Consider the following 22786-nt stretch of genomic DNA (forward strand, 5'->3'; position numbering starts at 1 on the left):
TAAACACGATTCTGATTCTGAGATTGATAATATATAAAACAAATAGACAAATGGAAAAGTTAATCAGAGATACTTGAGATGTCCGTGCTGTGTGTGTGTGTCATGACAACACACTTGTCAGTTTAGTGTGGATGGTTAAACTGATGGCTGACTTTCATCCCAATTTTTACTTAGTAATGGCACTAGAGATGTGAATAATTCAACGTCAAATGACGTTGTGTCCTTGGGCAAGGCACTTCACCCTACTTGCCTCGGGGAGAATGTCCCTGTACTTACTGTAAGTCGCTCTGGATAAGTGTTAAATGTAAATGTCACCATAGAAAACAATATGGCGGATGGACAGCTGGAAAGCAGATTGAGAATGGAAGACTATGAGAAACTACAAAGCCTCTTCCTGGTAAGAAGTATATATGTGTATGTGTGTGTGTGTGTGTGTGTGTGTGTGTGCCTTCTAACCATATTCACCTGTTCCTTTGCAGGATGACGTTGGGAAAACTCTGTCCCTATCCAGAACTGAGTTTGTTGACCAGGCCCACTGCCTCATAGGACAGGGCTCCAAGGAGGAGTATGGCCACCTATTTGACCGTGTGATTCTCACTCAAGAGCACCGCGGCCTGTTAATGGACAGTGCAGATAAGAAAGGGGAGTGTCGGACAGATTGGGAAGGGCTGAGCTCCTACCTGCTGCTGGAGCTGTCGGATAAGGAGGAGCATGCCAGAGCCAAGCGTGTGCCTCGCTGGAGAGCCCCTCGAACTCTGACCTCTCCACACCGTGACCCTGTCCAACAGGTAACTGACCAATCATAACCTTACACATTAGCGGCAACATAAGGACAGGGGACAAGGACAGCACCCATGTCAGAGAAACGTCAACAATAATGTCATAAATCAAGCCAACTTCACAAGTACCAAACAGACCCACCAGAGCACATGTAACTGCTTGTCTGCTGTTCCTGACTGGTCCCCTAGGTGGCATACCTGCGTAGCTCGGCCCGCTACCTGTCTGTGAGCAAGGGGGGCACTCTGGGACTGTGGGGAGGGGAAGACTTCTCCCTCCTACAAAGCCAGCGCCTCCACAACAGCTCGGTGAGGCCCCGCGACCTCTGGGTGACCTCCATGGTGGTGCTGCACAACATCAACAAGGTAGCAGTAGGAAGCCTGCTGAGATCAAAAAGATCATGCAAGACATCTTTCTCCTTGTCTGTTCCTTACTTTCTCCCCCCCTCTCTGTCTCTATTTCTTCCTCTCTCTCTGTTCCCCCACCCCTCCAGATAGCGGTGTCGTTCACCACTAAGGAGGTGTGTTTCTATGACCTGCTCTCCAAACAGGAGTTAAGCCTCCAGTACAAATTGCAGGTAAAGGACACACATCAACACACTCCATCTTAATGGTAGTGTTTAGGTTGGAAGAGGTTGAGCTGAGCGTCTTAGTGCTTTGCAGGGTTTGAGACACGCCCCCCTGTGTTTAGACTACTGGGCTGACCCCGCCCACCCCGACCAGGCAGTGCTCACCATAGGAGACACAGGAGGACAGGTGAGAGGGAGGGAGGAGAGTGGAGGGGGGAGGATGGGAAAGGAGGGGGGAGGGGAAGAGGGAAGGTAGGGAGAGGAAAGGAGGGGAGAAGAGGGAGAAGAGGGAGGGGATGAAGGAAGAAGAGGAGAGCAGAAAAGGAGAAGGGCATAAAGGGAGGAGGGGAGGAGGGCATGAAGGGAGGAAGGTAATGGAGAGGGCAGGAGGGGAGGGCATGAAGGGGGGGGGGGCAGGAGGGGATGAAGGGAGGAGGCCAGAAGAGCAGGATGGATGAAAGGATAAGGGGAGGAGGGGAGTATAAAATAATGGAGTACCAACCTTAGTACCAACTCAGACCTTGTGTTTGTGTGTGTGTGAGTGTGTTGTAGGTTAGTGCTATATGCTTCCGGTCAGCTCAGATCTCTCTGTTTGAGAGACTCAGCACAGGGGCGGAGACGGAATCTGACGACATCATCAAGTGGGAGGAGTTAGCACAGGGAAGACATCACTGCTGCTACACACTCACACACCGAGAGCACGGACAGTCATGGGTCCGCAGAGGTGACACACACACGGCAAATTGATCAGCAAGCTAACACATATGGATTAACTTGTCAGTGCTGGGGACGTGATATTTCCCAGCCTGCTTTCTGTTGACTTGTGTCACCCTAGATTCCTTGAACTTCACCACTATCAATTAATATGTAAATTAGTGGCAGGTGTGTGAAGTGCTTACTGTGCTGGTAAAAGTGATGGCTGGCCACTTCTACACTGTGACTGGGTCTATGACTGGACAAGGATGGCACACCTGCTGACTCCTCTCTATAGCTTCACATTCCAATGTCTGGATGGGATGTCACTGTCTCACCCACCCACCCACACACAAAAACACTCCCACCCACACATGCATACTGTAGATTTACACACACAAAAACATTGTATATGAACACACATATGCACACTGTAATGCATTTGGGCACAACCTAATGTAACTACACACATATACACACACACCTTGTCATTGTGGATAGAGGTCTGGGTGACTTACTCAACCTGTCACCACTGGTATGGTTGTGCAATGTTATGAAAATGCACACACACATGCACGCACACACACACACATATATACACACACACACACATAGACTCACACAATGAGAGTTGAAGAGGTCATTCCACTCTGCAGTGATTGCATTAATCAGATGAAGACCATTGAGTTGTTAATTAGGATTCTGGGCACTGACAATGACACTCAAAAATGCCCACATGCTGACCTCGCACACACACACACACACACACACACACACACACACACACACACACACACACACACACACACACACACACACACACACACCCACACACACACACACACACACACACACACACACACTGACTCACCTGCTGAGCTGAAGGGGATCCTCGCATGGGGGATAACAAGAATAAAGTTTTAATAAACAAGCTCAACAAATATGAAAACAAAGAACAAAAGCTAAAAGGGAAACTGAAAAGATGACAGGGGAACATGAAAAGGACTGGCTAATTGAAAGTGTACACACTTTACTGTGAGTGTTTGCGTCTGTGTGTGTGCTGTGTGTGAGCTTGTGCATGTGTGTGTACCTCTGGGGTGAAAGCACTTCTTTTGAAGTCCCCCCCAGCCTGCAGAAACAGTGTCTGTTTACGATTAGACATTGGTGGTTATCCAGACCCTCAACCTTCAGGCACATGTGCCACCAGAGAGAAAGAAAGAGAGGAGGGAGAGAAAGCAAGGGAGAGAGAGAGAAAATTAAAGGGAGAGAGGCGAAGATATATATACATAGACAGAGAGAGAGAGAGAGAGAGAGATAGAGAGAGAGAAAGAGAGAGAGAGAGAGAGAGAGAGAGAGAGAGAGAGAGAGAGAGAGAGAGAGAGAGAGAGAGAGAGAGAGAGAGAGAGAGAGAAAAGTGGTGATATGAGGGAAAAGGACAGGTAGGAAGCGAGAGGGATAGAAGTGAGGCAGAGACAGAAGGAAATATGTCATCCTTTCATTATAGAGCAGATAATACATTTAGCACTTCTGGCACAGTGGCAGGACTCTGAAAATGAGCTGTGACACCTTACAGAAACAATCTTGTTCTTTTGGAAGATTGCGGACTTCACACTCCTGTCACCCTTTCTATCTTCATTATTTCACACTCACATGGCGTGTCATAGACGTGCTCACGTGTGTGTGTATTTGTGTGTTTGTGACAAAGGAATGTGTGAGTCTGTTGAGCCCCATTGAAAGTGCCAGGTCTATTTATTCAGGGTACTTTCAATCGAATGGGAAAATTCGACCAATATCGTTTAAGAAATAACTTACTGTTTGTCAGCCCTCTGCATCTCCCTGCATCTGAGTGTGTGTCCTGTGTGGACTTCCTGTACCCCTCGTAGTGCGTTTCCTTGGCTCCTTAGAGGCCTTTGTGTCATGCAGCACCAGCGCTCAGAGCAGCATGGTGATTGGTTGGCGAGAGCAAGAGGGCGTGCCTCTTCGACTTACCGCTTTCCAAACAGAGAAAGGAGCCAATGATCTGGATCATCACCCTGGTCTCAACCTCATTGGTACTCACACCACACACACAGTTTCTTACGTATCTTGTTTAATGTCAGTGATCAAAACCATGTTGATTATCATCTGAATTGGTTCTAGACAATATTATCACTGATTGGTTAAAGCCAGTTCAGGTGCTAATGTTGTCTGTTATGATTGGTTAAAGCTACAGCGGTGCAAATGTTATCCAATTGGATTGGTCAAAGCCACAGCAGGTGCTAATATAATCTGTCGTGATTGGTTACAGCCACAGCAGGGGTAGACAACAAGGTTCTCCTGTGGAACCCCTATGTAATCTTCAAACCTGTGGGCGTCCTCCGAGGTCACCTGACCAGCGTCACCGCCGTACGCTTTGTCCTGGACAAGAAACAGCTGATCAGTTACTCCAAGGACAAGGTGTGTGCGTGTTGAGGAAAGGGTGTGGGGATGGGTATAGCTTAATGGTGGAGCATTTGACTGCAAACCTAGAGGTTGCAGATTCATATTGTGTTGGGTAAAAGCGGCCTGCAAATTGAATGTACTATTATTATCATTATCATAGAGAAGACTGAGAAGGAGTGGTGTGTGTATATTTATACATGGTTTGGAGTATACATTAAGTGTGTGTGTGTGTTCAGGTGCTGAGACTGTGGGATGTCTCCAGCCAACTGTGCATCCAGCTGTTTACGGGGCTGTTCCCCAGGACCCAGGAGGAGAGTGTGACCCTGGTGTACCTCCATGAGGAGCCCTCGCGCCTCCTGCTCTCCTTCAACAGCCTCCTCCTCCTTCTGGAGGGTCCGCGCAGGGAGACGGGCCATAGGGCCCTCAGCCACCACTGCCCTGTCACCTGTGTTATCTACAACAGTCTCTTCAGACAGGTTCACACACACACACTAAATATGCATTCCAGGCATGTCTTTCTACTTGGTGATCTTGGGGTCTTTCTCCCTCTCTGTCTCTCTCTCTTTTTCTCTCTCTCTTTGTGTATCTTTCTGACTCTCCTCTCTGTCTCTTTCTGTATCTCCCTCCCTCTCACTCTCTCTGTCTCTTTCTTCTTCTATCCCCCCCCCCTTTCTCAGGTGATTAGCAGTGACTCTGGCTCCTCAGTGGTCTTCTGGCTCCCAGACACAGGTCATAAGGTCAAGCAGTTTCACCGTTGTCATGGCAACGCTGAGATCTCCACCATGGCGTTGGACGGAACACAAACACGCCTCTTCACCGCCGGCACTGATGGAATGGTAAAGGTATCCACAAATACATACACACACTCACTGACCACCACCAGAAACTTTCACATCTTGACTCTCTAGGAAACTTTAAAGTTCTCAGGTTGTTTTCCTGTTGCGTCACAAGCTTTCTCGTCTCCTGGCGCTACCAGTGTTTGCTTGCTTTTGTTTTGAAGCCCCTGAGGGATGTGTGTCATCTTCCTGTCTGTCTGTTTTGTTGTCTATCTATCTGGGTGTCTTTGCCACCTCAGGCTTTGCCAATCCCTGTCCTTATTTGTTTGTTTTCGTGTTTGTTGTCCGTCCTCTGACCCTGTTGATGTTCATTTGTTTTTACCTTTACCTACACCTCCCCTAATGTGTCTGACAATCATCCAGAATCTCCACCAGAACCTGGTCTAACGTATCACTTCAAGTCTCATCTTCATTATGGTCACATGACAGTTCTTAGTTCTTCAGGGACAAACATGCTGACGGGTTATACAGGAACCCGTAAAATTCACACTCGTCTCTTCATCCCTCTATTGCTCTCTGTGCCAGATGGTTCTAGAAGTTTCTGTGTTCTCTGTGTTACAGGTGTGGGACTTTAACGGCCACTGCCATCACCGTCTGGATGCAGGCAGAGAGCAGGCCTTGGAGATCTCCCAGCTGCTGGTGCTCAACAGGAGCGTGTTGGTCATGGGCTGGGGCAGGTGTGTGTGTGATTGTGATCCTCATCTTGTCAGTTTCAAATGAAAATGGTCTTAGTAGTTTGCAGTCGTTTAGTCTCAACAACTGTTTTGAGTGTCAATTGTGTGTGTGTGTGAGAGAGTTTGTGCATGTGCTGCTTTAGTTATTACTATCTTCCCAGTTGCATCCATCTCATGATTCCATCTGAAGGGAACAATCCTAGATGTCAGGACATGCAAAGAAAACCAGAGACAGGCTGTGTGTGTATGTCTTTTCTCCTCCGATCACATCTACTTTCCTCCCCTCTCTCTGCTGTTCTCTCCACCATGCGTGTCTGTGAATACAAAAAGTGAGATGCAAATGGGTGTGTGTGCATCAGCATGTGTGTGTGTTGGCGTGTGTGTGCATGTGTCATACAAGACCTAGAAGCATGCAGACATCTGGAGCCTTACTCGTCAAAACACGACAACAGGACACTTACTTCCACTCCTCATCATACTGTCACTCACCTTCCACCGATGCCTGTGTGTGTGTGTCCATTGAGAACATCAATTCTTCCTCCTTGTTTGCCCTTCACAACCAGTGCAGTGAGCAATGGCATTGTGCCCAGTTTTAACCTCCCTACCTCCCTCCCTCTCTCTCTCCCTCCCTCTCCGTCTCTCTCTCCATCTCTGTCTCTCTCCCTCCATCTCTGCAGGATGTTAACTGTGTTTCGGCTCCACTCCTTCTCCCAGTTCTTTGTGCAGCCCTCAGAGTGGAAGGGGGGTGTTCAGCATCAAGACCACATTCTGTGTGCTACTTTCCAGCCCCCACAAGCCCTTGTCACAGGTGTGTGTGTGTGTTTTTTTTTTTTTTTTTTTTTTTTGTCATTTAGCAGACGCTCTTATCCAGAGCGACTTACAGTAAGTACAGGGACATTCCCCCGAGGCAAGTAGGGTGAAGTGCCTTGCCCAAGGACACGTCATTTTGCACAGCCGGGAATCGAACTGGCAACCTTCTGATTACTAGCCCGATTCCCTAACCGCTCAGCCACCTGACTCCCACCTGACTGCCTGACTCCCACCTGACTGTGTTCATCATGCCCCCTAAATGGCTGTTTAAAGGTCTTCACCACTTATCCAATATATGTGGGAATACATAGGCCTGTGTGTGTGTGTGACTGTGTGTGAGTGAGTGTGTCCCTTTATAATCAAACTTACATGCCCGAGAGTGCGCATGAGAGAGCTGAAACTGGAGGAGAGGAGAAACAGAAAAAAACACTGAAAAATATCTGGAAGCAATTGGTTGGTGATTAAAGTAAGCTGGTGTATTATCAAAGAGATGGGGCACCCTGCGTCTCTCTGCTGGGGACCTGTGTGTGTGTGTATGTGTGTACATGTGTGTGTGTACGTGTGCGCGCACGCATGCAAGAAAGTGACACAGTATGTGTATGTGAGCGACTGTCACAGTGTGTGTGTGCTTGAAATCACACCATTTCATGTTTCAGTGTGTCTGTGTGAGAGAGAGAGAGTGTCACAGCGTGTGTCATCTATCTTTCAGGCCCACAGGATCCCAGCAATGGGCCTTATGAGGCAGTGAACTCTGGCTCAACTCTGACTGTTCAATATGGCCGACACTAGGCGCTAATGCTAACCCACAGAGCGCTCTATGGAAATTAGCCAGCAAAAGCACCAGGGGCTGGGACTATTGACATCCTGCCACATTTTAATGGAGAGCTTGAATTATACATGCTTCCAACCTCAAGCTAATACAGTGACCCACTGCACCTTTACACTAAAGATGCTAGGCAATGTGTGTCCTGTTGTTATGAGAGGTAAAGTCTGATTTAATTCAAATGTAGCTTGTGATGTGCAGGTGTGTATCGCTTTCAGGAAGTGATTTCTGTAGAATAGAATGTTCTTGAGCTTTAGATGTAGTTTGGTCAGGTACTGGTGGAATAGAGAAAAACAGAAGACTTAGCTGACCTTTTATGACCTTTCAGCTGAAGCCGGGGATAAGTACATATGAGAGGAGATGGAGGGATGGAAGAAGGGGGGTGAGAGAAATAGCAGAGCAAGAGGTTACATCGCAGGAGCAACAGACAAATGCAGGGAAAGTGGAGATAAGATGGGGCTGAGATAGGAAGGAGAGAGAGATAAGAGTTTGGACACTCAAACCTTTCGCTGTCTCTATCACACATACACTTTGCTACCCCACTAGACACACTCACTCTTAATCTGTATTCCCCATTCACCCCTCCTGCAGCCCTGCCCCCCAAAACATGTGGATGATCCTAATGCCCAAATACAATTATGTTTATTAGTGCCTTCTCAGCATTAGACACAGGAAATGGCCCTGTCTATGCAGTCCCTCAGGCGTGTCTGCCTGTGTGTGCGCGCATGTGTGTGCGTGTGTACGTACGCCGGTGTGTCAGAGAGTGCACATGTCAATGTGCGTGCGTGTCTTGGGGAGACTCAGAACGCGAGAGCACATTTGGCTGTCGGGGTTGAGGGACTTGACTCTCCTCCTAATTAGTATTCAAACTCTGTGGAACGTTCTGGTTAGCCGCCCATCGCTGCCTGACACTCAGAGTCTGACACAGCAGGGCAGTCAGGCAGGGGTTCTCTCCTCCAGCTCATCTCACACCTCCTTCCTTCTTTCTCCTCATCCCTTCTCCTCATCTCCCCATCCCTTCTCCTTGTCCCCCGTCCCTTCTCCTCATCCCCACATCCCTTCTCATCCCCCAATCCCTTCTTTTCATCCCTTCTCACCTTCTCCTCATCCCTTATGCCCTCTCCTTCTCCTTATCCCCCATACTTTTTCATTGTAAACCCTCCACATAAAAGAGAGATTGTACAGATTACATTTATTCATTTAGCAGATGCTTTTATCCAAAGCGACTTCCAAGAGAGAGCTTTACAAAGTGCATAGGTCACTGATCATAACAACAAGATAACAAAACATCGCGAGTAGCCAAAACATGAAGCACACATTGTGAACAACCAAAGTAAGTGCCAAAGGGAAGAACCATAAGAGCATGTAGTTAAACAAGTTACAATTAAACAACATGAACCGCTATAAGTGCAAGTGTACCTGTGGAAAAAGCAAGCAACAATAATAAAAACAATATATCACAGCGAGTACAAAAATTTAAATCAGTTACCACTAACCACAAGAGCAACAAGTCTCTAAGCAAGAGTCATTGTGATCCTTGAGGATTACTAACATCGGGTCAAGCGAACCATTCCTAAGTACCGTTGTACTCCCGGAACAAGTGCGTCTTGAGCCTTTTCTTGAAGGTGGAGAGACAGTCAGTGTCTTTGATGGAGGTGGGGAGTTGATTCCACCACTGGGGGGCCAGACAGGAGAAGAGCTTGTGTTGGGACCGGGCGGTCTTGAGCGGTGGGACCACCAGGCGGTTGTCTGAAGAAGACCGTAGGTGACGGGTGGGGGTGTAAGGCTGCAGGAGGGACTTGATGTAGACGGGTGCAGTCCCGTTCACTGCTCGGAAGGTCAATACCAGGGTCTTGAATCTGATACGGGCCATGAAAGGTAGCCAGTGGAGAGAGATGAGGAGCGGGGTAACATGGGAGCGTCTGGGTAGATTGTAGACCAGGCGGGCCGCTGCGTTCTGAATCCTCTGAAGAGGGCGGCTTGCACATGCTGGGAGACCAGCGAGCAGCGAGTTGCAATAGTCCAACTTGGAGAGGACAAGTGCTAGGACTAGCAGCTGGGTGGAGTGCTCAGACAGGTATCTCCTGATCTTCCGGATGTTGTAGAGGGTGAATCTACACGACCGGGAGACCGCAGCAATGTGGGCCGTGAGGGAGAGCTCGTCGTCCATGGTAACCCCAAGGTTCCTGGCAGAGGATGAAGGGGTCACCGTCGCAGATCCCAGGGTGATTGAGAGATCGTGGGAGATGGAGGGTTTAGCCGGGATGATGAGAAGTTCTGTTTTGGCGAGGTTCAGCTGGAGGTGGTGCTCGGTCATCCAGGCGGAGATGTCTGTGAGGCAGGCCTCAATCCTAGCTGAGATCCCCGGATCGGTCGGGGGGAACGACAGGTACAGCTGCGTGTCGTCAGCGTAGCAGTGGTAGGAGAAGCCATGGAAGGTGATGATTGGTCCAAGTGAGGTGGTGTACAGAGAGAAGAGGAGGAGTCCAAGGACGGAGCCCTGTCGGACACCAGTGGAGAGTTGGCGAGGTCCTGACAGTTTGCCTCCCCAGGAAACCTGGTAGGATCTTCCCGACAGGTAGGATGAGATCCACTGAAGTGCAGTGCCAGTGATGCCCATCTCAGAAAGTCTGGCGAGCAGGATCTGGTGGTTAACCGTATCAAACCCTGCAGAAAGGTCCAGCAGAATGATGACGGATGACCTGGAAGCCGCTCTGGCAGACTGGAGGGCAGTGGTGACTGAAAGGAGGGCAGTTTCTGTGGAGTGGCCAGTCATGAAGCCCGATTGGTTGGGGTCAAGCAGGTTGTTCTGAGAGAGAAAGTTAGACAGTTGGTTAGATACAGCACGTTCAATTGTTTTTGAAAGGAAGGGTAACAGTGATACCGGTCTGTAGTTCTGGAGGACGGCAGGGTTAAGGGAGGGTTTTTTGAGTAGAGGGGTAACTCTAGCCTGTTTGAAGGCAGAGGGGAAGGTGCCAGAGGTAAGAGAGGAGTTTAGGACATGGAGAAGAAAAGTTATGATGGAGGGGGAGATGGTTTGAAAGAGAGGGGAGGGGATAGGATCAAGGGGACAGGAGGTGGGGCGATGAGAGAGAATGAGGTCAGAGATCTCTGCCTCAGACAGGGGAGAAAAAGAGTTTAGACATTTAGTTGGGTCAGTCATGGAGGGTGAGAGAGTAGGAAAGGTGGGTTTAGGAAACCGACTGCTAATGTCGGCGACTTTTTTCTCAAAGAAGGAGAAGTCGTCTGCTGTCAGGGTGGAGGGATGGGGTGGGGGAGGTGGGTTAAGAAGGGTGGAGAAGGTAGAAAAAAGTTTGTGGGGGTTTGAAGCGGAGTTAATTTTGTTCAGAAAGTAGAGGGTTTTAGCACCAGTTATGTGAGAAGAGAAGGATTTGAGGAGGGAGTGATACTTATCAAGGTCCAGACCGCCTTTGGACTTGCGCCATCTCCTCTCAGCTGCCCGAAGGGTGGACCGTTCTTCACGAATAACATCCGTAAGCCACGGGCAGGAGGGAGAAGATCGTGCAGGCCTGGTTGACAGGGGACAGAGAGAGTCAAGTGATGCAGTTAAAGTGGTTAACAAGGTGTCGGTGGCAGTGTTAGTGGGGTGGGACGAGAACTCGTCAATGGGGGGGAGGGAGGATGTTACAATAGAGGAGAAATGGGAGGGGGATAGGGAGCGGAGGTTGCGCCGGAAAGTTACAAGGGGAGGGGAGGTAGAAGGAGTTGGAGGGAGAGAGATAGAGAATTGGATAAAGTAGTGATCAGAAATATGCAGTGGGGTTACAGAGGTTAAGTCAGTGATACAGTTACGTGTCAGGATGAGGTCTAGCTGTTTGCCTGCCTTGTGGGTCGCCGGTGTGCTCAGCAGCGTCAGGTCGAAGGAGGTCAGGAGAGACAAGAAGTCGACGGCCTGCGTTCCTTGGAGGTGGATGTTGTAGTCCCCAAGGACTATCAGGGGGGTTCCATCATCCGGGAGGACGCTGAGGAGCATTTCCAGCTCCTCCACAAAGTCGGCTAGCGGGCCTGGTGGGCGATAAAGAATGATTAAGCATGCTTTGATAGGATCATCAGATGTGATGCAAAGTTAAATGACACTCCTGAAAAATGTAAATATGATATTTAAATAATCTCCTCTGGCAGTCTGGTTAACTTAAAAATTTACGTATGTCAGAAGAATCAGAATCAGGTTTATTCGCCATGTATGTTATACAAACACGGAATTTACTGTGGCAGGGAGGTGCAAAACACTAAACATATACAGATCTTAAATTAAGTAAAAGTACAAAAGTTTAACTATTTCTAAGAACTAAACAATCTAAGAATACAACAATTTAAATATAAAATAAAATAAATATAAAAATAAGAATAATGAGCAGCGTGAATGGTCAACATAGTGCAATCGGATACTGAGATAAAGTGGCTTATGCATACTGAATTGCCATTAGATGGACTTATAATAGTTAAATAAGTGAATGAATGTCAATGGGAGTCCTTGGCCTTGTTGAAGAGGCCAGTAGCAGATGGAAAGAAACTGTTCTTATGGCGTGAGGTTTTGGTCCTGATGGACCGCAGCCTTCTGCCAGAGGGGAGTAGCTGGAACAGGGAGTGACCAGGGTGGGAGGGGTCGGCCACAATCTTCCTCGCACGCCTCAAGGTCCTCGAGGGTAGGCAGATTGCAGCCGATCACCTTCCCAGCAGTGCGGATGATACGCTGCAGTCTGCTCTTGTCCTTGGCAGTGGCAGCAGCGTACCAGATGGTGATGGAAGAGGTGAGGATGGACTCAATGATGGCTGTGTAGAAGTGCACCATCATTGTCTTTGGCAGGTTGAATTTCTTCAGCTGCCGTAGGAAGTACATCCTCTGTTGTGCTTTTTTGGTGAGGGAGCTAATGTTCAGTTCCCACTTGAGGTCCTGGGAGAGGATGGTGCCCAGGAAGCAGAAGGACTCCACAGTGTTGACTGGGGAGTCGTACAGGGTGATGGGGGTGAGTGGGGCTGTATTCTTCCTGAAGTCCACAACCATCTCCACTGTCTTAACCCTCGTGCTGCCTTCGGGTCACATGACCCAAAGGTTCATAACGAACCATCGTTGTGTTTACCCAATTTTACCCAATACAAAAACAAATTAAAATAATTTTCTTTTAACCTTTGCAATGTGGGGGTCTGAGACAGCCCGACGGTTAAAAGAAAATGCTTCACTTTGTTTTTGTATGCGGTAAAGTTGTCGCAATACGACGGTGGGTAACAATGACTGACGGGTCAGAATGACCCGAAGAGAACACAAGGGTTAAGAGCATTGAGCTCCAAGTTGTTCTGGCTACACCAGGTCACCAGGTTGTCAGCTTCCCACCTATAGTCAGACTCATCCCCGTCAGAGATGAGCCCAATGAGGGTGGTGTCGTCCGCAAACTTCAGAAGTTTGACAGACGGATGACTGGAGGTGCAGCTGTTGGTGTATAGGGACAAGAGCAGAGGGGAAAGGACGCAGCCCTGAGGACATGTGTGTGTCTTTTTGTGTGAATGTGTAACGTCAATGCAATAGGCCATGCTTGAATGTTGAGTAATGTAATTTTGTCCGAGTATGTGTCGGAGCATGTCACAGAGACAGCATTTCAGTGTCCTGATGCCAACACGCTCCAGGTCACAGGAGTCACTGTCCTCATCTCACTCTCTACATTCCAAGTCAATTCATCTCTTCCTCACTTCTCTCTATCTCACTCTCTCTCCAGAGAGAAGAGAGTAAAGAGAGGTGGAGACAACGAGAGGGAGGTATAGGAAAGAGAAAGAGATACAGAGAGAGGCCCCGATCCCAGTCTGTGAATATGACTGGCCTCTGGGCAGCATGAATAATGCAGCAGGCTCACACTCTCATGAGCTTCATACCTCCTATTGCTATCCCCCACCTTTCACTTTCACACACGCACACACACACACACCCAGGCTTCCCACATACACACCCCTACTACTATTTATCTCCTCTGCTCAACTCCTGAACCTGAAAATGCACCTTAAAGCAGTGCAGTGCTGGGTAGGGATGCGTATTGATAAGATTTTAACGATTCCAACTCCTTATCAATTCCTGCTTATCGATTCGATTCTTTATCGATTCTCTTATAGATTCTCCCCTCTACAGCCAACTAGGTCTGTGCGTCCTGCACCCCCCCCACACACACACACTCGTTCTAAACGAATTTCTCAAACGGGCTTTGACTGGCTCCGAAATGAGCTAATACCTACCACCTCTAGGCCTCTTCAGGCCTCTTTTTTCAAAACAAAATCTAGTCGGTGGTAGAAACTTTCAGTTTCCTTGTGTTCAAGCTTCTATTACTCAACACCAGTAGTACTTACAGGGGTCCTAACAACAGGGGAAATAACTTCAGTGTCACCTTTCAAAAGAGACCATTTACATGCATGTACTCCGAATGGTTCAACAACAGCTTTCAATGTACTTTGGGTATGTTGTTTAGGCGTTTTCAGGCACATTTAACAGGACTATTAAAAGGTTAAACAATTAAAATGCTAAGTTTAATAATGGATTAAAAATCAATATGCTCAGTTTAATAATGGGACACGCGAAAGTTTGCTGATAACACACGCTGCCCCGATAACGTGAAATGATCAAGAAGATCAATACTAATGGGAGACGAATGCCGGAGCTAAAATGTATGCTTCAAACGACGGGACAGAAGATAACTAGATCGACTACACACAATAAAGGCAATTTGCTTCACACAGTAACAAGTGGTTGTGCAGTAGCTCCAGTATAACACCCTGCCCATCTGAGCACTTGTAAGGCCGGAGATGCTTGTGTTTGTCCCCGGCTGTAAAACAATTTGATTTAATGGCAGGGAGATTGACGCATATACCGTTATCTGTAAGCTCAAGTGCTAAACAGTCAATGAAATGAATCTCGGACAATTCATTCCTTCCAGCACCTGTTTGTGCTAGAAGGTGTGAATGTCATTTAACATTACAGTCCCTTTGGTGCAAATGAACAACGAGTGTCTGAGTGACCAGTGACAAAGGGTCTTTATCATTCAGGTTTTTACCAATACAGCCCTACACACTCAACAGCTCTCTGTGTTGAAAGTACATTTCCTGCTTCACCGGATGAGCAGATGGTTGGAGGGAACAGATGTGTGTCCCAGTTTCGAAAGAGGTTTAGCAGGGCTGGAAAAGTTAAGTTTGTTAGGGGTCACTTATGACATTTTGAATACATTTTTATGAAGTTAGACCCACCCTGGATATTTCCTCCTTGCCTGCATCTTAGATTTGGTCAAAATGCTTTTTCCTTTTGTAAGAATATTTCCCAGTTTTTCCTCTGTTTCTCCCCACCCACTCAGTGAAAAACAAATATGCCTCTCATCGAATGCACTGTACCCAGCTAAATTGTATGTTGTCGTCCCGTTCACTTTCTCTGTGCATAGGAAGTTATGATGGTGAGATCACAGTATGGAACAACAGCACAGAGAATGCTCTGAGAAAGCTCCGCCCACCTCAGAGAGAACCCGGTGTGACTGGGCTGGGTCAGAGCCAAGGCCATGCCTCCAGGGCCACGAGCGAGGAAGGGCCAGAGAGCACCGACGCCGTTACCAGACTCTACTTTCTGCCTGGGCGGGGCAAGGGCTTGGGGTCCACAGGTGAGAGATGATGTCATAAAGTTTCAACTCATGTCCAGACATGATATCACTACTGTTTTATGCTGCTGTCTTGTTTTGAATGTTTACAATTCAATTTTACTCTCCTTTATCCTATTATGTTCTATTCTGGTCCATTATTAGACTAAAAGCAGTCTGGTCTGGTGTATGGGTATGGGTTCTGTCTAGGCTGTGCAAACCTGGTCTCCTGTGGTGGTTCTGGTGTGGTGCGGTTCTGGAACACGGTCAGTAGCAGCTTGGTCGGAGAGTTCACTGCCCATAGAGACGCAGGAGCAATCATCATGACTGTGAGCTCCTGCGGTCGATACCTGGTCACTGCTGATATAACCCTGAAGGCCTGGGACATACTGGTGGGTGTGTGTGTGTCAGAGAGAGACAGAGTGGGAGAATGAGAAAAACGATAAAAAGAGAAAGAGAAGACAATGAGGAGAGAGTGATAGAGAGGAAGAGACAAAAGGAGAGATTAACAGAACAAGGTTTAAAAGCTGATGAGGAAGATTGAGCAAACAAACAGGAAGGCTGAAAGAAAACCTAATTTAAAAGGGATGCTACAAGATACTGCTGACAGTAAATATGACACCCTGCTCATGCTTGTCTGTCTGTCCTTGAGAGTACAGAAGATGACTGGCAGGAGAGAGAGTGAGGTCTGTCAATCTGCCTTTCAGAAATACTACTATCCTCTGCTACATAACAAATGAACGAAATGTCACAAACGACAGAGGTTTTACATATAGCTGATTCAACAGCCCATAATAATTTACCATGGTTGTTAGTGCCACTGTGCTCTACAATCAGAATATATTGAAGTCTCCAAATGTTAAAGGGTCTGCTAACCCAATTGGCCGGTTTACCTGTCCATCAGAACTACTGCTACCAGCCTGAAGAGGGAGTGACCAATGATGCTCCGGAGCTGCTAGGTAGGCTACGCCCACACCTGGACTGTGTCACTCACCTGGAGACCTGCATCCATGGCGACAGACTCCTCCTCCTCTCGGCCTCGTCCGACTGCTGTGTGGCTCTCAGCTACCTGCCTGGACACACAGTGGGCATCTTTGGGCAGGTAAAATGGGGGTCTTATTTGTGTTTTAACTCAAAATAAGTGTATTTGGGACTACTGCCGCAATACAGCATGTTCAAATCAGGTCCCCTTCATGAGATACACCTAGCTAGACAGCGTATAAATTACCCCAAGTTCATGAGCAGTGGGTCCTGTGTGTGTGTGGTGTGCGTGTGGTGTGTGTGGTTGGTGAAATGGAAGGGAAACGCAACATCAGCCTGATTTGAGAAAAGTGTGGTTTTTAGAAAGGCATCCACATTAAGTTAGCGGAGAGCCTCTGGCAGTGTGTGAGTGCGTATTTTCTCCTTTTAGCTAGCCTTAGGGCCCACTGCTGTAGAACCCCTATGAACCCTCTCTAACAGAACTCTCTGTCAAAGTTCTCTGTCTGAGAACTTCTCTGCTCTTGCTGGCCATGTGGGTGGGTTTTGGACTAAGTTTTATTTACTCATGTCTGCATGCCAATGGTGGAACTGATCTGAAAAGTTTTTGACATTGAAATGATGTTTGAAATCCATGGGTCCTGTTGATGTCAAAGGAAATCAATAAAAAATGCTCTAATCCTGAAGCAATTCTTTTTAGAATCTTTGGCAATTTGTCATGATGAACCTGTTTGACTGTGCCTGGACATTTTACATCTACATTTTATTCTATAAGCAGGTGCTTTATCCAAAGCGACATAAGTGCATAAAGAACATTTACAAGAAAATTGTTGCAACAGTACTTCCGATGGTTAACTGACTGAAACTGACTGTTTTTCACCAGGCACAGTGCAACAGTTGCATTTTCTCAACGACAGCGCATTAATAACGTCCCAACACCATATTACAGTATTTTTCGGAAATAAAACTGTGGTTTATACCCCGATTTAATTTTTTTCTTGTGGTGCTGCGGTTTATATTAGAACAAAACAACAGAACTGAATATTTCCCGATGGACAAAAACTATGCCACAAACGCTTAGTATGGCTTCAAAATGTACTAATGAGAAAGCTAACAAGTAACACTAGCAGGTTGTAGCATTGCTACAAGTATTGTGCTAGCTAACTTAGCCCGGAAGCTAACTAAAGCTAGCTAGCTTCCGTTTCAGAAAAATAATGTAGGCTTTGGGGACCGTCGGAAATATTTATAACTCACACGTCTAAAGGTAAATATTTGCTAGTTAATTCCCAGGCAATAGAAAACATACATTATGCACTTACTTTCATTTTCGTGTGTTACATTACATTTAGTCTTTTAGCAGACGCTATTATCCAGAGCGACTTACAGTAAGTACAGGCACTTTCCCCCGAGGCAAGTAGGGTGAAGTGCCTTGCCTAAGGCCGTCATTTGCATGGCTGGGAATCAAACCGGCAACCTTCTGATTACCAGCCCGATTCCCTAACCGCTCAGCCACCTGAAGCCACACAACGGTCTGCTGTAAGATCGCCTATACTGCATTGATTGATATCCTTGTTCCCGTATCAAGTGCGGCATATATTCCAGTGCTGTTTATACTCAGATTTACAAACACAAAGCTCACATTCTGGTGAGGTGCGGTTTATATAAAATGCGGCTTATTTTCTGAAAAATACAGTATATTTACATTTACATTTAGTCATTTAGCAGACGCTCTTATCCAGAGCGACTTACAGTAAGTACAGGGACATTCCCCCGAGGCAAGTAGGGTGAAGTGCCTTGCCCAAGGACACAACGTCAGTTGGCATGACCGGGAATCGAATTGGCAACCTTCGGATTACTAGCCCGACTCCCTCACCGCTCAGCCACCTGACTCCCTATATTATATATTGCAACAAAAATAGCATAATATCTGATGTGCAACACACACTAAGTTATGGGTGCAGTCTTTTTACAAGAAATCTAAACAGCATCAAATACAACATGTAGAAAAAGGACAAATTCACACGTACCACAAAACGTTCTGTAAGTGCAGCTTCGGGTGTGGTCAAATCTAACATGCTGTTACACCCTCACTCCATCAGGAGGAGCACTGGCACCTTGAGGGCCCAGGGGCTACCACCCCAATGCAGGGGGCACAGGGAGGGCCCACACAAGAGGCAGGATCCTCCCCCAGCCTGGGGTGCGTTCCCTCTGAGCCTGGCACCAACCCCCCAGAGGAGGAGGGAGTCATGCCGGAGGCTGTGAAGGCAGAGGAGGAGAAAGGGATGGAAAGAGAAGAGGAGAGAGGGATGGAGGGAGAAGAGGAAAGAGGGATGGAAGGGGAGTCATCTGTATCCAGGTGAAAATACTCTGTCCCTTGGGCATAAACTTGGGCTTTATAGAACTATACTTTTGGTGTCATACTAACATGATGTATTGGTGTGTGTGTGTGTATATCTTCAGTGTTTCCAGCACATCTCATCACTCCAGTTGCATTTTGGAGAGAAGCTTTGAGAAGAGGCTGGACCTCAGGGTGATTGACAGCCGACCTGTCCGCAAGGAGACACCGCTGAACTCTGAGTTTGGTAAATCCTGGCAGAGCTGACTGCTGAATGGTTCCTCTCTAATCTTCCTCCACTGATCTGTGTGTGTGTGTGTCCTCAGGTATATTCAGTGGCCTTCACATGGAAGATCTCCAGTCTGTAGCAGAGCTGTCTAGACCAGACTTTGTGAGTCATCCTCACCTCTACTTTAACAGAAAGCAGGAGAGCAGCCCAATTCTACCTGAGAAGACACACACACATGGTATGGACACACAACCACACCCACACACAAACATACACCCACACATATGACAGATGTTATGGACATACACACTCTCTGGGGTAGATTTCTAACACTGCGCAGTTTACACTGCGTCTTTTTATGCGAGTTCGGTAATAGCGCCCGCTATGCTTCCTCATCTTGCATAGTATTTATCAAACCTGACACCCATCAGTCAATCAGCGCATACTCTGCCCTCTAGCGTAAAGGCCAAATTATACTACTCCGACTCAGTTACAGACAGACGGAGTCGGACGGATTAGTTGAATTTATAGTACTCCGAGGCTGTGGGTGCTGAAAACAATTCACCGCCAGAAGAGTAGGTGGCGCTGCACTGCAATGCTAGCTAGGTTATCAAAAAGTCTGAGCAAATTTACGAATTAGCCATTTCATCAATAAAATAAGCACATTTTCAGCAACTACACTGCCCATTTCTCGTCACATTTTAATTCAGATGCTGATTTAAATGTACTGTTTAGCTGAAATATGAATTGTAAAAACTTACAGCAATGGCGGTCAAAGGATTCTGTTTGTCTTGTTGGTCACGGCAACCCCGCCCCTGACGCAAGCGGTTCTTAATACGGACCAATCACAGCCACATGTCTTACCTGTGCCAGCGCACAGGTAAGACATGTGAAAGATATTAGCCTTCATGATGTGTCAATGACAAAAAAAATGCCACTGCGGGGATAATGTCCCAAAGTATCTATTCAAAAAGGCTAATATCTTTCACACGTCTTACCTGTGCGCTGGCGCCAGCGTGTTGCCTTGGCGGAGCGGACGCCATGCCAACTGCCGAGTTTTCTGCCTCTTGGTTAGGCTGTCACTCATAACTCCCGCCTCTGAGTTGAAGCCACGCCCCCTACGCAAAATCGGGGCCAAAAGTCTGAAACTGAAAAACAGATCTGAAACTGAAAAAAAGAAAATGAAACAAAAAAATAAATAATTGAAGCCGTAAAAAAAAAAAAATCAATCTGAAAACATTAAATGTGAAACTATGTGAAAATCTAAAATTGAAAAATGAAAATTAATACTTTATTCAAAATAATTCCAGACTTTAATCGAAATTTTATTAAACTTGAAAAAACAAATTGGTAAACTTATTTTGTCGTTGAATTCATGGTTTTATTTTACACGTTTTTTTACCAAAACTTACATTTTCAATGTCAAGCTTTAGTTTTTCAACAACAAAAAAAAATCTCCGAATTAACAAAACATTTGGCCCTGATTTAGCTCCATATAAATTGGCCTTAAATCGGCCTTAAGTAGCGCGCCTCTAAAAGAACAATGGGCCCGCATATATCTATCATGTAGTGATGGGCATTCCAGCTCTTTTTCATGAGCCGGCTCGTATGGCTCAGCTCACCAAAAAGAGCCGGCTCTTTTGGCTCCCAAACGGCTCTTAAAAAAATACATGTTTTAACTATGAATTTGACTATGATGGGTGTAAAAACAATTTGAATTAAATTATGAAATGAAATCATACTCGACCGTAACCACATATCTTTAAAAATGCATTGATTTGTCATGGCTCTCCTCCGAGTTTTGACTACTCTGACTGTGTGTGAATTGGCTCGGCCCTCCCTCATGCAGGATTGACAGGAACAGAATGTGAGGATGATCGTGTGCGCCTTTAAGCCTACAAGTCTTTTTTTGTTGTTCTTTGAATTAGTCAATTATTTTAAATACAATTAAAATTTATTATTTCATAATACATTTAGTTTTTATAGGCTGTATTAATCTATTAAAAATAGAGTCGGCTCTTCAGATATGCGAGCCAGCTCCCAATGTTCACCTTCAAGAGCCGGCTCTTAGAGCCGGATCATTCGCGAACGACCCATCACTACTATCATGGATCTTCCTACGGGAAAAAGAAAGCGCAAGCATAAATTTAGTGACGTGCATGACGTAACAGCAAAGCTGAACATATTACAGGGAAGAACATTTACATGTATTCATTTAGCAGACGCTTTTATCCAAAGCGACTTCCAAGAGAGAGCTTTACAAAAGTGCATAGTTCAATGATCATAACTACGAGACATTGCGGGTAACCAAAACATGAAGCATACGAACATGGAGAACATCCACACCCTCGAAAAAAAATGGCCTATGTCTTCGCCTTGCTCGGATCACTTCTGCGATTGAATAAGGCACATTTGTACATACAGGAAAACACGCTCCTGGTTTAGACCTGCTTTTAAGAGGCGGAGAATTTCCCCCGCAGAATAGAGGCGTGCTCTTACTGGCAGTCTGTGTAAATACCGTGGAATATATAATTAGGTGTGCACTTTACGCGTATCCTCCCACCTTTTTGGGTGGAACTCCCACTTTCCCCGTGAACCTCCCACCAACACATATTGAAAGCACAACTTGTTTATTCTCGCTCATGTGGCAGGCAATCTTTGATTTTATCCAAGTGCGCCCTGTTTGTAAATAGCCTGCTCTGTTTCACACACACACACACACACACACACACACACACACACACACACACACACACACACACACACACACACACACACACACACACACACACACACACAATCTTACCTTGCCCTCTCCTCCCATGTGTGTTATCACTGCAGTGAAAGCAGTGTTTGATGAGCACAGCCTGTTCCCTAAAGAACTGTTGGATCTGAAAGACGGCCTGAGCCATGGAGACTTCCGGAACAATCAGGAAGAAAGGAAGGAGTGCAGGGAGCGGAAGGCTGGGAAAGGGAGAGGTCGGAAAGACAGGTTAGACACAGCACTTAAAAATGCTTCAAACAGGATAAAGTATGTATAGTATAAGTACACAACAGCAGCCCTACAATCTGTTACTTTTGTCTCTAAACAGAAACCCAAAGGGAAGTGTGTCAGGGACACCTTTCAAGTGAAAACCAACACATACACTCTGGCTTCATGAGAGATCAAGATTGCCACCACTTTGCCTTCAAGAGTTCCTGACAGCTGCCCTTAAGATGAAGGATGATGTCTGCTAGCAGGTGGCCCTTGTTAAGGAGCTCAAAAACACTCAACCCCAGTCACCCTAGGTCACTTGAACATGTCATGCTGGTTGAACTGAAGACAGTACACACACACACTCTCTCTCACACACACACACATTTGTCCATGCTTATAATTTTTTATAGATTTAACATCATTACACTACTGTTGCAACGTTTATCATCTTCCCATAGTTGCATCCATTAAGCTGCATCAAACATGGCTAATCAACTCCAGGTTGTTCCTTAGCAGACACCATACTCAGAATGGGAGGATGCTGCATTTAAAGGAGGTGTATTTTATTAGTCTGACATTTAATGGTATGTGACTTTTAGACTGTAGCCTATAAAATGGGTTGGGTTTATGTATTAGAGAGAGAAGCTGCAGACTAATGCCATCTCATGCAATGCTTCTCTTTCTTTATCATCGTGTTACCCTGTGTGTTCTGTTAACCCCACCCTGACCCTGTGCTCCCAGCCACGACCACATGGCCCAAACTTGATGTGTTTGCTCACCAAATGACTAGTGGTTCTCAAGTTGGTCTTTCTCCACATGGCGCCATTGGCATCTATGAGACAGAAATAGCTCTCTTTGTTGTGTTTACATCCCATTCTCAGGGTTGGCTATAATGCACAGTGCCTGACTTTTTTTCCAGCCTACTTGTGTAATTACCTCCAAATCTCACTCGAATAAGATGTTTTTGCTAGGTTAAGCCATTGATTAGGATGACCAAGGATCTTCTTTGGACTGAAGAAACTGTTTTCCAAGTAATTATGTGGGTT

At 46.4% G+C, this 22786-nt stretch overlaps 1 protein-coding gene and 1 long non-coding RNA gene across 2 annotated transcripts; both read left to right on the forward strand.

Moving 5' to 3' along the window:
* Positions 1-361: 361 nt before the first annotated feature.
* On the forward strand, positions 362-18801 carry LOC136951920 (cilia- and flagella-associated protein 337-like). The gene is made up of 17 exons (XM_067246581.1): positions 362-397; positions 480-788; positions 969-1142; positions 1271-1354; positions 1440-1532; positions 1898-2069; positions 3922-4089; positions 4326-4474; positions 4696-4935; positions 5137-5301; positions 5857-5972; positions 6647-6777; positions 15033-15245; positions 15432-15613; positions 16126-16323; positions 18299-18555; positions 18687-18801. Exons 1-17 carry the CDS (start codon positions 362-364, stop codon positions 18799-18801), a joined length of 2802 nt encoding a protein of 933 aa, XP_067102682.1.
* A 60-nt stretch (positions 18802-18861) lies between these two features.
* LOC136951677 (uncharacterized) lies at positions 18862-22124 on the forward strand. Its single transcript, XR_010877776.1, has 3 exons — positions 18862-19001; positions 21605-21755; positions 21856-22124. It is a non-coding gene; the product is annotated as an uncharacterized lncRNA (long non-coding RNA).
* The last annotated feature ends 662 nt before the right edge of the window (positions 22125-22786 follow it).

This window comes from Osmerus mordax, chromosome 11 (genome assembly GCF_038355195.1).
Source record: "Osmerus mordax isolate fOsmMor3 chromosome 11, fOsmMor3.pri, whole genome shotgun sequence".
Lineage (NCBI taxonomy): Eukaryota > Metazoa > Chordata > Actinopteri > Osmeriformes > Osmeridae > Osmerus > Osmerus mordax.